We start from the raw sequence: 16,159 nt of genomic DNA, 5'->3' as shown, positions 1-16,159 counted from the left end.
CCACAAGTACTCCTGTTCTTTTTCCAGTTCCCTCAGCCTCTCCTCATAAGTCATGTGCTCCAGCCCCCTAATCTTTTCTTTTTTTTTTCCCTCCACTGGACTCTTTCCAATTTTTCCACATCCTTCTTGTAGTGTGGGGCCCAAAACTGGACACAGTACTCCAGATGAGGCCTCACCAATGTCAAATAGAGGGGAATGATCACGTCCCTTGATCTGCTGGCAAAGCCCCTACTTATACAGCCCAAAATGCCATTAGCCTTCTTGGCAACAAGGGCACACTGTTGACTCATATCCAGCTTCTTGTCCACTGTAACCCCTAGGTCCTTCTCTGCACTACTGCTGCCTAGCCATTCGGTCCCTAGTCTGTAGCAGTGCATGGGATTCTTCCGTCCTAAGTGCAGGACTCTGCATTTGTCCTTGTTGAACCCAATCCTCTAATTTGTCTAGGTCCCACTGTATCCCATCCCTACCCTCCGGCGCATCTACCACTCCTCCCAGTTTAGTGTCATCTGCAAACTTGCTGAGGGTGCAGTCCACCCTCCAGATCATTAATGAAGATATTGAAAAAAAAAACGGCCCCAGGACCAACCCCTGTGGCACTCCGCTTGACACCGGCTGCCAACTAGACATGGAGCCATTGATCACTACGCGTTGAGCCTGATGATCTAGCCAGCTTTCTATCCACCTTATAGTCCATTCATCCAGCCCATACTTCTTTAACTTGCCAGTAAGAATACCGTGGGAGACCGTATCAAAATCTTTGCTAAAGTCAAGGAAGAACACATCCACTGCTTTCCCCTCATCCAGAGAGCCAGTTATCTCATCATAGAAGGCAATTAGGTTAGTCAGGCATGACTTGCCCTTGGTGAATCCATGCTGACTGTTCCCGATCACTTTCCTCTCCTCTATAAGTGCTTCAGAATTGATTCCTTGAGGACCTACTCCATGATTTTTCCAGGAACTGAGGTGAGGCTGAATGGCCTGTAGTTCCCCGGATCCTCCTTCTTCCCTTTTTAAAAGATGGGCACTACATTAGCCTTTTTCCAGTCATCCGGGACCTCCCCAGATCGCTATGAGTTTTCAAAGATAATGGCCAATGGCTCTGCAATCACATCCACCAATTCCTTTAGCACCCTCGGATGCAGCACATCCAGCCCCATGGACTTGTGCTCGTCCAGCTTTTCTAAATAGTCCTGAACCACTTCTTTCTCCACAGAGGGCTGGTCACCTTCTCCTCATATTGTGCTGCCCAGCAGGAGCTGACCAGTCTGGGAGCTGACCTTGTTCGTGAAGACAGAGGCAAAAAAATCCATTGAGTACATTCGCTTTTTCCACATCCTCTGTTATTAGGTTGCCTCCCTCATTCAGTAAGAGGCCCACACTTTCCTTGACTTTCTTCTTGTTGCTAAGATACCTGAAGAAACCCTTCTTGTTACTCTTAACTTCTCTTGCTAGCTGCAACTCCAAGTGTGATTTGGCCTTCCTGATTTCACTCCTGCATGCCTGAGCAATATTTTTATACTCCTCCCTGGTCATTTGTTCACGCTTCCATTTCTTGTAAGCTTCCTTTTTGTGTTTAAGATTAGCAAGGATTTCACTGTTAAGCCAAGCTGGTCGCCTGCCATATGTACTATTCTTTCTACACATCGGGATGGTTTGTTCCTGCAACCTCAATAAGGATTCTTTAAAATACAGCCAGCTCTCCTGGACTCCTTTCCCCCTCATGTTATTCTCCCAGAGATCCCGCCCATCAGTTCCCTGAGGAAGTCAAAGTCTGCTTTTCTGAAGTCCAGGGTCTGTATTTTGCTGCTCTCCTTTCTTCCTTGTGTCAGGATCCTGAACTTGACCATCTCATGGTCACTGCCTCCCAGGTTCCCATCCACTTTTGCTTCCCCTACTAATTCTTCCCTGTTTTGTGAGTAGCAGGTCAAGAAGAGCTCTGCCCCTAGTTGATTCCTCCAGCACTTGCATCAGGAAATTGTCCCCTACACTTTCCAAAAACTTCCTGGATTGTCTGTCTACCGCTGTATTGCTCTCCCAGCAGATATCAGGGTGATTGAAATCTCCCATGAGAACCAGGGCCTGTGATCTAGTAACTTCTGTTAGTTGCTGGAAGAAAGCCTCGTCCACCTCATTCCCCTGGTCTGGTGGTCTATAGCAGACTCCCACCACAACATCACCCTTGTTGCTCACACTTCTAACCTTAATCAAGAGACTCTCAGGTTTTTCTGCACTTTCATACCGGAGCTCTGAGCAGTCATACTGCTCTCTTACATACAATGCAACTCCCCCAACTTTTCTACCCTGCCTGTCCTTCCTGAACAGTTTATATCAATCCATGACAGTACTCCAGTCATGTGAGTTATCCCACCAAGTCTCTGTTATTCCACTCAAATCATAATTCCTTGACTGTGCCAGGACTTCCAGTTCTCACTGCTTGTTTCTATAGGCACTTAAGATAACTCGCTGATCGTCCTGCTTTCTCAGTATGAGGCAGGAGTCCTCCCCTCTTGCGCTTTCCTGCTTGTCTGAGCTTGGAGGACTGACTCCTACCAGAGACCCTGCTGGAGTTGGAGCGGTCTTTGGTAAACTGGTTAGCATGTGTGTAGGTTCTCTTATTATTTTTAATGTTTTCTCTCTAGTGCTTTCACCATAACAATAAATGTGCTTGCTTAGAAAGAGCTGTGTGGTAACTTGTATCTGTGGTCAATTACGAAGAGAGAGAAAAGTGAGGACGCTGGTCTGTTTAGGCCGTCTGGCTTGTTGGGAATAATACAGTGTAGACAGGGAACTGTGCAGCCTGGAAAAAACCTGTTCTGGAGAGAGAGAAACATGGCTCTCCCCCTTAGAGAAGTGACAGCTGAGGAGCCAGGAGCCCAGAGTGGGTGCCCTTGCTAGGCCACAGAGGGGGAATTCAGGTGCAGTCAGTGGCGTAGCCAGGTGGAGGGAACAGGGGGAGCGATCACAAAAAAAGGTGCCACCTGCTGCGAATCTTTTACTCACCCGGTGGCACTTTTACTGACGGAGCGGTGCTCCAGGTCTTCGGCGGCGGGACCTTCACTTGCTTCGCGGGTCTTCGGTGGCATTTTGGCGGTGGGTCCTTCAGTGCCGTTGAAGACACCCAGAGCGAGCGAAGGGCCTGCTGCCGAAGTACCGCCGAAGATCCAGAGCGCCGCCGGATGAGTAAAAATTAAAAAGGTGCTAAGAAATTGAAAAGGCACCACTTGTGCTCAGTGGGAGAGCGGCCACTGCCCTGCTCCCCCCCAGCTACACTACTGATGCAATTGCCCTGAATTGTAACAAGGGGAAGCTTCTTGCTAAGCCCCATCAGTCATTCCCTGCAGCAGGAGGGTTTATATCCCTTCTATTTTGTTAAATCTTCTCATATTGCTGTGGATGGTCTCATTACACTGCTTTACAGCCAAAATGCTTCTGAAATAAATGTAGTCAAACTTTACTAATTCTGGGTCACTGAGAACGAAAATGATGCTTAAAATTGTTGATTGGCTCTAGTTTTCAAGATATGATAATGGGTCAGTATATACGACCCTTGACTTGGGAATGGCGGAGGATAAGTGAGTTATAAAGGGAAGGGATCTCAATTTAAACCAGAAATGACTAAAATACATCTTTGACTGGATCTATGAATAAATCTATGACTGGGTTTGGATAGTACTTGCTTTTTAGGCAAAACAGTTAATGACGCAATCTGAAGCTGGTATTGCATCATACATGATATGAATTGCATCATGTTATTCCTAGAAGTCATGGATGATACAATCATAACGAAACTTACATCACTCTGCTGAACAAATTGCCCTATATCAGCTCTAGAAATCATACAGTGTCATGCTCTCTTATTTGTCAGTGTTTGATTTTGCAAAGGGACACATTTCTGTTTAGCCAAAGTGAGCAGAGATGTCTCGTACTTGTGTGAACAGTGCAGATAACTTCTGCTATGTTTGTGGTGAAATGACTTTTGCATCACAAAAGCGCAGTATAACCACTATGGTTAAGAAAGCCTATCACCTTTATTTTGGCTGCAAAATTGGAGATCAGGACAAGAGGTGGGCCCCACACATATGCTGCAACACTTGTGCAACAAATCTTCGCCAGTGGTTGAACAGGAAAAGGAAATCTATGCCTTTTGCAGTGCCAATGATTTGCAGAGAGCCAACAGATCATACCAGCAATTGTTACTTCTGCTTGGTGCCTCCAGTTGGAAAAGGTGTGTCAAAGAAGAAAAAGTGGACTGTGCATTATCCAAACATTCCATCAGCTATACGCCCAGTACCCCACGGAGAAGGACTGCCGAATCCTGATGCACCAGAATCATTCTCACTTGAGTCAGATGAGGAAGAGGATGAAACTTCTGGTCCTGAACCATCAATGTCACAGGACCCACATTTTCTCCCATCCTCCTCCTCTGAACCACACCTCATAACACAAGGTGAACTGAATGACCTTGTCAGGGATTTGGAACTACCCAAGAGTAAGGCAGAGCTGTTGGGCTCCAGACTACAGCAGTGGAATCTCCTGGCAGGTGATGGTAGCGTTTCCATGTTCCGTGACAGTCAAAAGGATCTTGTCCCATTCTTCTTCATGGAAGGTGATCTTGTAGCCTGCAACAACATCGATGGTGTGATGGCAGTCCTCAACATCGTTCACAATCCAGATGAGTGGAGACTGTTCACTGATTCATCGAAGACGAGTCTTAAAGCTGTTTTACTGCATAATGGCAATGTTTTGCCCTCAATTCCAGTTGGTCATGCAGTCCATATGAAGGAAACCTATGACAACATGAAACAACTTTTGAGGTGCATAAACTATGACCAACATCAGTGGCAGCTTTGTGGCGATTTGAAGGTTGTTGCTGTCTTGCTTGGTCTGCAGACTGGATACACAAAGTACTGCTGTTTTCTGTGCGAATGGGATAGTTGTGCAAGAGATTCCCACTACATCAAGAAAGATTGGCCACTCCGACAGTCATTGGAGCCTGGGAGGAAAAGTGTTCAGCATCCACCACTTGTTGAATCAAGGAAGATTTTGTTACCACCCTTACACATCAAGCTGGGTCTGATGAAGAACTTTGTCAAGGCCATTGACAAAACACAAGCAGCTTTCAAGTACCTCCATGGAAAATTTCCAAGGTTAAGTGAAGCTAAGATAAAGGAAGGTGTCTTTGTTGGTCCTCAGACTCATGAACTTCTTCGAGATGATGCATTTGACCATGCACTGCGTGGCAAGGAAAAGACGGCATGGAAAGCCTTCCAGTTAGTGGCAATAAATTTTCTCGGAAACAACAAGGCAGACAACTACAGGTTGTTGGTGGAAAACCTCCTCAAGGCATACAAAAGCCTTGGTTGCAACATGTCACTAAAGATACATTTTTTGCACTCTCATCTAGATTTTTTTCCACCCAACTGCGGAGCAGTGAGCGACGAGCACGGCGAGCAATTTCACCAGGACATTTCAACAATAGAGAAACCCTATCAGGGCAAATGGAGCCCATCAATGCTTGCAGACTATTGCTGGACAGTGACAAAAGATGCTCCATTTAATGAATACAAGAGACAAGCCAAGAAGCGCCGAGTAGACAGTGAATAGGACTAAACTATGTACATAATAGTTTTTTGCCTTTTGTTTCATAATAAATTTTATTTATCTAACCCTTCTGCTGATTTTTAAAGTGTTACATAAACAGGACAGGTGAAATATTATCATGTAAAGCAACCATAAACATATGAAAAGACCTAGGTTTACAATTTATGATTAAAACTCTACTATCTACACAATATACATAGACATAAAATGTAAAAACTTAAATATCTTAGAAACAGTAGCCAATCAGTTGTTTTAATTGTCATATTTGAATTCAGCACATCAAAATACATAATAAATAGCACATTTTATCTCTGAAGCAGACGACGTCTCAAAAATTGTAGACCAGTGTTATCAGTGTAAGTATACAGTCCTTCCTGGAATCCTGCTAAGCTCTTGGCCTCAATGATATCTTGTGGCAGTGAGTTCCACTGACTAAATCTGCACAGTGAAATATTTGGGTACAGCTTACTGTAGCCATCTGCAGCCAGCAGAGCAGCCCCTGGGGAAGCACCTAACTCGGGGGAAGGGCTGTCCCTTCACTTGGGGATGGGAAGTGCCTACCCAAGCAAAGGTGAGGGGGCAGCCCAGGGGCAGGCCCCTTTAGCCCAGGAAGGGAAGGCGGGGGCGAGTGATGGGAAAGGATGGAGTTGAATCCCCGTCACGCGCAGTTTGGGGAATTGTCCTCCCACGCAGCGCCTCATTGCCCTTTACCAACATGGCGGCCGAGGCACACCGCCCGCGCTCGTGCGCACTGCGTCACGCTCCGACCGGCGGCCCCGCCTCCTATCCTGTTGATTTCGGATTGGTTCGGCCGCCGGCAACCCGGCCAGCCTCGTTGTGGGTCCATAGGTCGCTTCCGGTGGGGAGGGGCGGAGGTTGCCCTGCCCCCATAGACGGAGAGGAAGCGGCGAGGAAGGATGCGCTTGGTGCGGCGGTGACTACGGGGCCGGGGGCAGCGAGGGGGCTTTGTGCAGGGACAGCAGAGAGCATCGATCAGGCAGAGGAGTGAGGGCCACCGGCACCGGGATACAGCCCCTCATCCCCGCCAGGGAGGGACACAGGCCTCCCCAACCCCGATACAGCCCCAGCCGCAACTCGGGGGGCCAGGCCTCTCCCGCCAGGTTACAGACCCCTCAACCAGGGAGGGATATAGGCTTTTCCTCCAGACTGCCCCCAACCGCCACTGAGGGGAACAGCCCCTCCCCCCGCCAAGTAGGGACACGGGCCTTTACCTCCCCGTTCCCGGATACAGCCCCCCGCCAGGAAGGGACACAGGCTCCCCCTCTCCCGATACAGCCCCCATCCTCCACTGGGGGGAACAGGCCTCCTCCACCCTTCCCCCTGCCATTGAGGGGAATAAGCCTCTCTCTTCAGGTTATAGATCTCTCATCCAGGGAGGGACACTGGCCTTTTCCCCCCAGGAGGAGGAACACACTTCCACCTTCATTATTGCAACCCCCCAGGGTCCTTCAACCACAGAAAGTTCTATAGGAACCCTATTCCCTCCCCACACACCCGCACAACTCTGGTGAGGGCACAGGTCTCCTTACATCACTGACTGCCCCCCTCTCTACAGAGAGAGAAAAAACAAACAAACTCAGGGAGGGTTTTAAGACATAGGACTTCCCCCTGCACAACCAAGAATAGGCAGGTCCCCCACCCCAAGATAGGGGCATTGGTCTCTGCCTTGTTCTCCTCTCCAAAAAAAAAAACCCAGGCTTTTAGGTGTCTCCCTGTTCTAATTTAATAATCGGTGTACTCTTGAGGAGGAGTGAACTTTTAATGGCTCTGTAACTGGCTCTCTAGAGCTGATGGGTTGCTGAGGCTGTATGTGGGACAGGAGAGGAAGTGTGGGTTTTAGTATTATTTTTAAGGAGTACTAGGAGGCAGGTTATTTTTAGTTGAATGGATGGGGAAGGCCTGATAAAACTGCCTCTGACCATGACATGAACTGAGTGAGACAGCCTTACGTAAGAACCAAATCACCTGAAACACCTCCAAAGTCACCATGGTAAGTGAGAGCAACATTGGCCTGTGTAAAACACAAACGCGAGGAGTGGGTGTATGGTTTGCCCTGTATGAATACCTGAAGTGCGAGTGGGGTGGTAGGTCCTGGGTTGCTGTGAATGGATTCAGGCAAAGTGGAGGATAATGTACCTGTATGGGAATGTGCCTGCCTGCCTGGGAATTAACTGCCACTGGCATGCCTGTGTTTCAAAGGGTGAGTATTGATATAGTCCACTGTCAAAATGGCTTTTCTTGGAATGGAGAGGTGATTTGATAAGATTAAGCTTGATAAGTTTATGGAGGGAATGGTTTGATGGGATAATGTGATTTTAGTCAATCAATCAACAGCGTGCCATCGCTGGTAAATAGTATCAATGGTCAATGAGGGTCTGGCTGGAGAATCTTGCCTGCATGCTCGGGGTTCTACTGATCGCCATATTTGGGGTCGGGAAGGAATTTTCCTCCAGGGTAGATTGGCAGAGGCCCTGGAGGTTTTTCGCCTTCCTCCGCAGCATGGGGCGGGGGTCGCTAGCTGGAGGATTCTCTGCGACTTAAAGTCCTTAAATCACAGGATTTGGGGACTTCAACAGCTGAGTCAAGGGAAAGGGGGTGGGTCAGCTTTTGTGGCCTGCATCATGCGGGAGATGATCATACTGGTCCCTTCTGACCTTAAAGTCTATGAGTCTATGTGTTTAAAATTGGGCTGTGTTAAAGGTGGACCATAGATATAGGACACAACCAGAATAGTAGACTGTAACAAAGAACCTTGTAAGGAGTGAGCACTATAGAAATGCCCCTTTTCTGCTTAATCAACTGATGCTAATATCAGTCCATTCTTCTCGCAGCATGTCTTGTTGGTATACCAAATAAAATGCTCTTTCCCCGTGTGTAACACATGCCTGTTAGGTGTGATGCTCTGTCCCCCTCTGGTGGCACTTAGATCCCCTAAAGTAGTGGTTCTCAACCTATTTACCATGGTGGGCCACCTATGCAGCTCTTTCTGTGTTATGCCTGGGCCATAGCAGTGTGCTAATTGGGCTGCAAGTTGGCCATGGGTTCAGAACGACAAGCCTAGAGATTAATGAGTCTACTACAGCCTTATCTAAAAGCCAAGTGGCTTTTAGCTCATGCAGTAGAGGCTCATACACTAAGCTTCAGAGGTCCCAGGTTTGATCCTGTCAGCATTACATATGCACCTGCTAAAGTATTCAAAAATGCATTCTAAAAATAAACTAAACCATATGGTCTAAATTCTGCAATTGGGTTCACACTAATAGATTCTTGTGACCACACAGAGCTTTGGGCTATGCTGGTCTGAGGTCCATGCATGCAAATCCTGTTGCAGAATCGGCCTAAAGTTGTAATTTTTCTTGTAAGCAATTGCTTACAGATACTTAACTTTGGCTTTTACTTTCAAAAGGACTGTATAAAAGCAGATTCTTCTTACTCAGCAAATCTAGTGTATATTCAGAATTGTTCCGCTTTCTTTAGTGAAAACAGTAAGTTTGCATTATTCGTTACTTAGTTGTGGAACGCTATGGAAGAGTGAAATGGATTCTTTCCCTCCTGTACATAACAGAAATATTAACCAAGTTCCAGGTATTAGACTGCCATTGTTCTGCATTTTGCTTTGCACCTGTGTTAACCCTATAGCATTTGAAGACGCTGCAAAGATATAACATAGTTTGACCTTTTGGAAGCAGGCCTTCATTCCTGGTGATGATGGGGGGAAAAAAAACCCAAAACCCAACTTTAGTTTAAATCTACAGTGAGTTTGAGGCTGGCTGTTAGGGGTAAAAATATTCTGTTCAAGTTCTTACACTGTCCTCATCACTGTGCTATTGAAATGGCTTCCAATAATGCATTAAATGACATTGCTAGCATCTATCACGGCTAGTTCTTTCGTTCCTCTCTCTGGCAGAAAATTGCATGAGGACTTTTTTTGTATGTTTAATTTGCAACTTTGTGGTGTGAAGACCAGCTCAAAGAAGTATAACTTAAACTTAGATGGTAAGTAGTGAGATTTGAGGTAGTTTTTTTTTTTTTTTGATCCTGTATAGATTCATTCAACAATCGTGGACTAGCTTCTGGGAAAGCTCTGTCTCTTGCACGCAAGCTTTATCCTTGCCGTAGAAAGTTCCACAGTACCATAGGTGTGGAGTTCTCAACCACAGTTCTCATCCTCAAACTTTAGGCAATCTCTTAGACATCCTGAGTCCCATGTCTTTGAGTACCTTGAAGAAAAGACCTGAACTTTTGAATTAGATGTGGTATTTTATGAGGAGATGGTGTAGAGAGCCCAGATCAGGTTTGATGTGTTTATTATAGCCTGGTTTTGCTGAGGAGGCTTGCTGCTGCTGCATTCTGCACTTGTTGTAGTTTACTGAGAACTGACTGTTTCATGCCCAAGTAAACTTCAACACTGTACTCCCTGTGGGAAGTGACAGAGGTGTGTATTACTAAGGAAAGATCCTGATTCACTGGGGTGGGATGTGGTCTCCTAGCTAGCTGTACATGGCAGAACATGTTGCTTGTGGATGTGGCTCTGTTAGTGCATAGCATAAGTGAGGGGTACAGAAGTACTCCTAAACTGCAGACTGATGTGACCAGTTGTGGATGTACATTTTCAGCCAGAGAAGAATGCCCCATGGCTACAAACATCTCAAAATTGTTTTCCTGTGCCAACCAACATGACCTCAGTTTTGCTTGAGTTTAACTTCAACCAACTATTTTTCATTTATAAGATTTCAGCCAAGCATTGGGCTAGTAATGTGATAGTAATGGAGTTATATGAATGGATAGATGTCACTTGTGTATTGTTGGCATTTGAGCCCATGATGGAGATATCCCATCTCCTAGAACTGGAAGGGACCTTGACAGGTCATCGAGTCCAGCCCCCTGCCTTCACTAGCAGGACCAAGTACTTATTTTGCCCCAGATCCCCAAGTGGCCCCCTCAAGGATTGAACTCACAACCCTGGGTTTAGCAAGCCAATGCTCAAACCACTGAGCTATCCCTCCCTCTCATCAGTTCTCCTGTTGATTCCATGTAAATGAAGAATAAGACCAGAAAGAGAGTTGATGGTGCAACTTTGGAAGCAAGGGGTCTGATGGCAGAGAGTGAAGTTCTACATCATTGCCATTTGGGTGCATCTCTCCAGGAAGAACTCTGACCTTTTCAGTACATTCCCCATGACCCTTGCCTCCTCCCTCAGGTGAAAGCAGTATTTCATGACTTTCTGCCTGACTTTGAGATGTCTACTTGTAAGCTGAACACATGTAATCTGAAATCAGTAAGGCACCGTAAACGTGGAACTCTACAATGTCATTTTTCAGAGTAGAACTGTCACTTAATAGGTGAAGAAGTGGACTCTCCATTAAATGAATAGCTAAATACATCTAAAACAAAAATAGTACTGCCCACAGTGGCTACTCAGCCTGGGGAAATCTCTGCTTCAGGAGGTTGGATAAATATCATAGCTGTATTTTTAAGAGGTGGAGTAGTCTTACAATCAATTACTTCTCTTAGCATGCATAGCTACAGTTTATCAGGTTTCATGCTTCAGGGTATAAACTGATCATCCCAGGTGTCAGAAGGGAATTCTCCCCTTCACATGCATACAAAATTATGCATTTGGCCAGATGTATTATTACAGCTTTGTTTTCCTTTTTTCTGAAGCATCAAATATTTGCTGCTGCTGCTGGGGGCAGGATACTTATTATGAGGGTCATGATAAAGCATGGTAAAGCCTGTTTATAACTATTAACTTTAAGATTTTTCTTATATTTCTACTTTATGTATTATTTCATTTATGTAGCACTCACCTTTGTGTCATGTCTATTCCCACCAAAAAAAGGCCTTGGGAAAAGTGATGGAGAGATGCTGTACCACATAATGGAAATAGACATAAGTAAATATCTTCCCCTGTTAACATATGTCCTAATGAAAATAGGTTACTTAATTGAGGTTTAGTTGGATTGAAACTGAAGGAAATGAATAATAGGGTCAAGAATGGTCATTCTTATAGCTATTTTTCTCAAATGTGATTTAAGTTTATTTTTTTAAAATGGGCAGGAATGATGTGCATTTCAGGGTACAGAACAAGTTCCACAGTGTAATACCCTTCATAGCCAGTGGGAGAAACTGAATTCATGCAATCAGTTCAGAAATACCCATCAAAGTCTCATAGAGCAAATGCTAACGTAGCTAGACCTAATTCTGATAATGGCTTTAAAAACGAACTGTACCAATTTAAAGTAATTTTGCTATTTCATCGGTAACTCATCAGTGAGCAGTACTGCTGCATTCTGAACTGCAAGCGATAAAACAGCTCTACCAAGAGCTCTTTTAAACAACTACTGTTGTTGGTGCTGTTGTGAGGTGATCACAGGACAAACATATGGATAGAGCAGGTCACGTAACTTGAAAATAATTATTGTACCATAGGCTTTCAGTCCTTGAATGTTACCACGTTTCAAATCCCACATGAGTGACACAAAATTGTCCATCTGAACTGATTGATTTCTGTCTTCTTTCCAGTTACACCAGTAAAGTCAGTTAATCACTGAAATAGCAGTCAAAAGTCAATTATATCAAAAGTAACTTGATGTTATCAAAAGTAACCAGCATGATAAAAACGGTCAACTGAACCCAAACTAAAACCTGTGCAAGATCATTCATGACCCTGACAAGTGCAGTTTTAACTCAGGTTGGATCCAACCCAGGATCTTAGTGCATTTGTCTTAGAAAATACATTTTTTTAGCATTTATTATGAATGAAACGCTGTAGTATTAGAGCATCTCTTCAAACAACATTTTGACATTTGACTGACCAAAAATGACAGTTTGGGGCTGCTCTACTGGGCACTGCCCTATGATATACCAAAGTGTGATTCCTGATCCTCTGCTTATGTGGGCAGGAGTGTAGAGATGTACCTTTGGATTCTTTAGCAGTGTTCCCTGTCAGAGGAACAGTGTTGTCTAGTAAGTGTGTTTTGGGTTGTTTTGTTTTAAGAACAATACAGGGAATGGGGGACTTCCTCCAGGAAAACCCGCTTTCTCTTCCATCATCACCTGCTTAAAATACCTCACAGCAGCCAATCCTTCTAGTCAGAGGGCTGGAAGCAGGTTGTCCAAAAATACATTAGTGCTGGTCCTAGTTTGCGTCAGAGTGACATAAAGCACTCCCTCACATTAGGCTGGTCTACACTAATGCTGTAAGTTGATCTAAGTTGCGCTAGTTCAGGTACATAAGTTACATAACTGAAGTTGATGCAACTTAGGTCAGCTTACAGCGGTGTCTACATTGCACTATGTCAACGGGAGCTGCTCTTCTGCCAACATAGCTTCCACTTCTTGGAGAGGCATGTCTTCACCAGACCCGCTAAATCTACACTACTGCATCCATCGCAGTGGTGCTGATTTAGCTGGTACTGTAGCTCTGGCATTTGGTTTTGGAACAGAGAACTAAGTTCTGTGCTGCTACTAGACCCTAACAGGACATAGAGAAATAGGAAGTATACAGTGCAAACAGCATCAGCATGCAAGTAAACAAAGAATGCCTAAATAAAACAGGGATGCACAGGATAACATCCCACAGCTTGTAGAAATCAAAATGGACTCTAACTGTGTTTGAGCGTTTTTCCTAAGCTTTGCAGAGCAGGGATCTGTGTGTGTATTTGTGCTTGCTATAAAATAACCTTCCAGATTATTTTTGCAACCATATGTGCTATCACTTCCTTCTTTTAAGTGAAAAACTTACTCTACAGAAATTGACTATGACGTAAGCCCCACATTTGCCTGGGGATACTGCCTGGTTGCCTCTGGCAAGTACATGTTAAGTCCTGGCTATTTTGGTCCCTGTCCAGTCTTGCTGGCCAGCTGTACATTATTTTGTAATATAACTACCGAGGAAACCTGTTGCTGTACTGAGGTGGTGTACAATTGTTGCATAAACAGTGGGCTGCTTTGTGTGTCTTAAAATTTTTCTTACATTAAATTCCTTAGGTCATACATAACCTTAAAAAGAAAGCCCTTTTTTAAACCATTCTGAAACAATGTGGTCTAGTGGATTGATCAAACAAGTCTAGGAGCTTGAGTTCTAGCCCCAGCTCTAAAATGTTACTTCCTTTTTGACCTTTGGCAAGTCATTTAACTTCTTGTACCTCCATAGTCCCATTTTAACAGATGAGGGAAATACTCCATGAAGATTGAGGCTTAACTAATTAATGGTTGTAAAGTGGTTTGTGTATATAAAGTTAAATTCCACTTACCTGACTAATTTATACCCATTCAGTGCTGTGACAAGATTACCTTGTAGATGTGTCCCAGAATGCGTTGTGCCATGATGCAACAGAACTAGCCAGCTGGTTATGTCTGATACAATGCAAACTTTGTCAAAATTCCACCCTGAAATAGGATAAGGCTGTGAGTTTACAGGCACACAAGTTAATTTTGGAAAATTAGAGGAAAAGAGGATCAGAACTGAGATTACAATGGAAAATTAGGTTCGACATTATCTAGCGGGTGTGGCACACTTGTGTAAGCCAAGCTTATTCCTTGTATCGCTCCATTCTACCTCACAAACTTACTGTCCTTTCCATTCCCATCTATTTTAGGGACACCCTGCAGCTTCCCCTAATCTTCCTCTGCCAGGGGTGCTGTGCATCCTTTGTTCCCCCTCCTCCCATACCAGGGTCCCCCATTCTCCCCACCCCCCCATACCAGCAGCTCTGTGTGCACTTCCATTCCCCTCTGTGGCTGGGACTCTCTCCCATTCCCCCATCTCCCACAGCAGGGGTTACCCCCATTCTGTTTGTAATGTGGTATTTTTTGATTGTTGCATCTGAGCAACTCCAGAATTCCAGGGAATATTCTAGGCATCAGTGGTCAGAACCCTAATGATTTGAGGGGAAATTAGTAAACAAAAAGGTGGGAAATGGAGGAAATGTGAAGCACCTGCCATCTTTTTAGCACCATCACAGCCTTAAAGCACCTCTGCATTTGAAATGCCCCTCAAGTTAAGTAGAAGGTCTTCACAAGCTCTTGGATCATTAAGAAACTACCATCTCTTCATAATAAAAGCTTTTACTTTTTAAAATAAGTTCACTATCTCTGTAGTGCCATAGGTATGCTTTGTGAAAATCATGCAAGGAGTCAAGCTCAATTGGCATGAGAAACATAACCAGTAAAAACATTGAGGAGTACTTGTGGCACCTTAGAGACTAACAAATTTATTTGGGCATAAGCTTTCGTGGGTTAAAACCCACTTTGTCAGATGCATGGAGTGGAAAATACAGTAGACAGGTACAAATATACAGCACATGAAAAGATGGGAATTGCCTTACCAAGTGGGGGGTCAGTGCTAATGAGACAATTCAGTTAAAGTGGAAGTGGGCTGTTCTCAACAGTGATAATGAGGCCAATGCAATCAGGGTGGCCCATTTCAAACAGTTGATAGGAAGGTGTGAGTAACAGTAGGGGGAAATTAGTTTTTGTAGTGACCTATCCACTCCCAGTCTTTGTTCAGGCCTAATTTAATGGTGTCCAGTTTGCAAATTCCAGTTCTGCAGTTTCTGGTTGGAGTCTGTGGGGTAATTACAAAAAGGAAAGGGACCAGGAGGGGTGGGGGCTAGTTAAGGAGCCCACCCTCCTTGCTAAATTGATAGTAAAACAAAGCCTATGCCCATTTAAAAAAAAAAAAAAAATTCAATTTAAAAAAAAAAATGGGCCCAAACAAGCAGGCAGCAAACAAAAAATTTAAAAACCGGTTAAAAGCCCTAAGGGCATAATGGCAAAAGCTTAAAAAAAAAAATTAAAATCCCTAAAACAGTACTTAAAATGGTAAATGCTCAGTGTATAGAACAAGAGGCATGGTCAAAAATGTAGGAAAAATTACTTTAAACTGAGAGAGTAGTAGTTTTAAAGTACTTCTGTATTGATGTACTTTTAGAATAATCATGATTAAGGCTAGTCATTTGTCATCTTCAGTTATATAAAAACTTATGGTTTGGTCATGAAAGGTCTGGGAAGCAGAGAACTGTTAATTTTAAGGAAAGCAGTCATGGTTATGTAGTCAAAGCTAAATATTCTTTATCTGTGTCATAACTATAAAGGGAAGGGTAACAGCTGTCCTGTGTACAGTACTATAAAATCCCTCCTGGCCAGAGACTCCAAAATCCTTTTCCCTGTAAAGGGTTAAGAAGCTCAGGTAACCTGGGCTGGCATCTGACCCAAAGGACCAATAAGGGGACAAGATACTTTCAAATCTTGGGGGTGGGGGAAGGCTTTTGTTTGTGCTCTTTGTTTGGGAGTTCATTCGCTCTTGGGACTGAGAGGGACCAGACATCAATCCAGGTTCTCCCCATCTTTCTAAACAAGTCTCTCATATTTCAAATTTGTAAGTAAAAAGCCAGGCAAGGCGTCTTAGTTTTACTTTGTTTTCTCAACTTGTAAATGTACCTTTTACTAAAGTGTTTGTCTTTGTTTGCTATGCTTTGAACCTGAGGCTAGAGGGAGGTCCTCTAAGCTCTTTAAGTTTGATTACCCT

The 16,159-nt window shown here is 44.3% G+C and overlaps 1 protein-coding gene across 2 annotated transcripts in view; it reads left to right on the top strand.

The window, feature by feature from the left end:
* The first annotated feature begins 6,514 nt into the window (after nt 1-6,514).
* The window catches only part of XPO6 (exportin 6), a 104,152-nt gene continuing 94,507 nt past the window's right edge, over nt 6,515-16,159 (top strand). For both annotated transcript variants that reach the window (XM_054041771.1, XM_054041770.1), the window contains exon 1: nt 6,515-7,615. In XM_054041771.1, coding sequence (XP_053897746.1) covers nt 7,613-7,615 — 3 coding nt within the window. In that variant the 5' untranslated portion in view covers nt 6,515-7,612. The remainder of the gene's footprint in view (nt 7,616-16,159) is intronic.

This window comes from Malaclemys terrapin, chromosome 10 (assembly GCF_027887155.1).
Source record: "Malaclemys terrapin pileata isolate rMalTer1 chromosome 10, rMalTer1.hap1, whole genome shotgun sequence".
Classification (NCBI taxonomy): Eukaryota; Metazoa; Chordata; order Testudines; family Emydidae; genus Malaclemys; species Malaclemys terrapin.
Note: the sequence above shows the minus strand (reverse complement) of the source record. Positions and strands in the feature narration are given on the sequence as shown.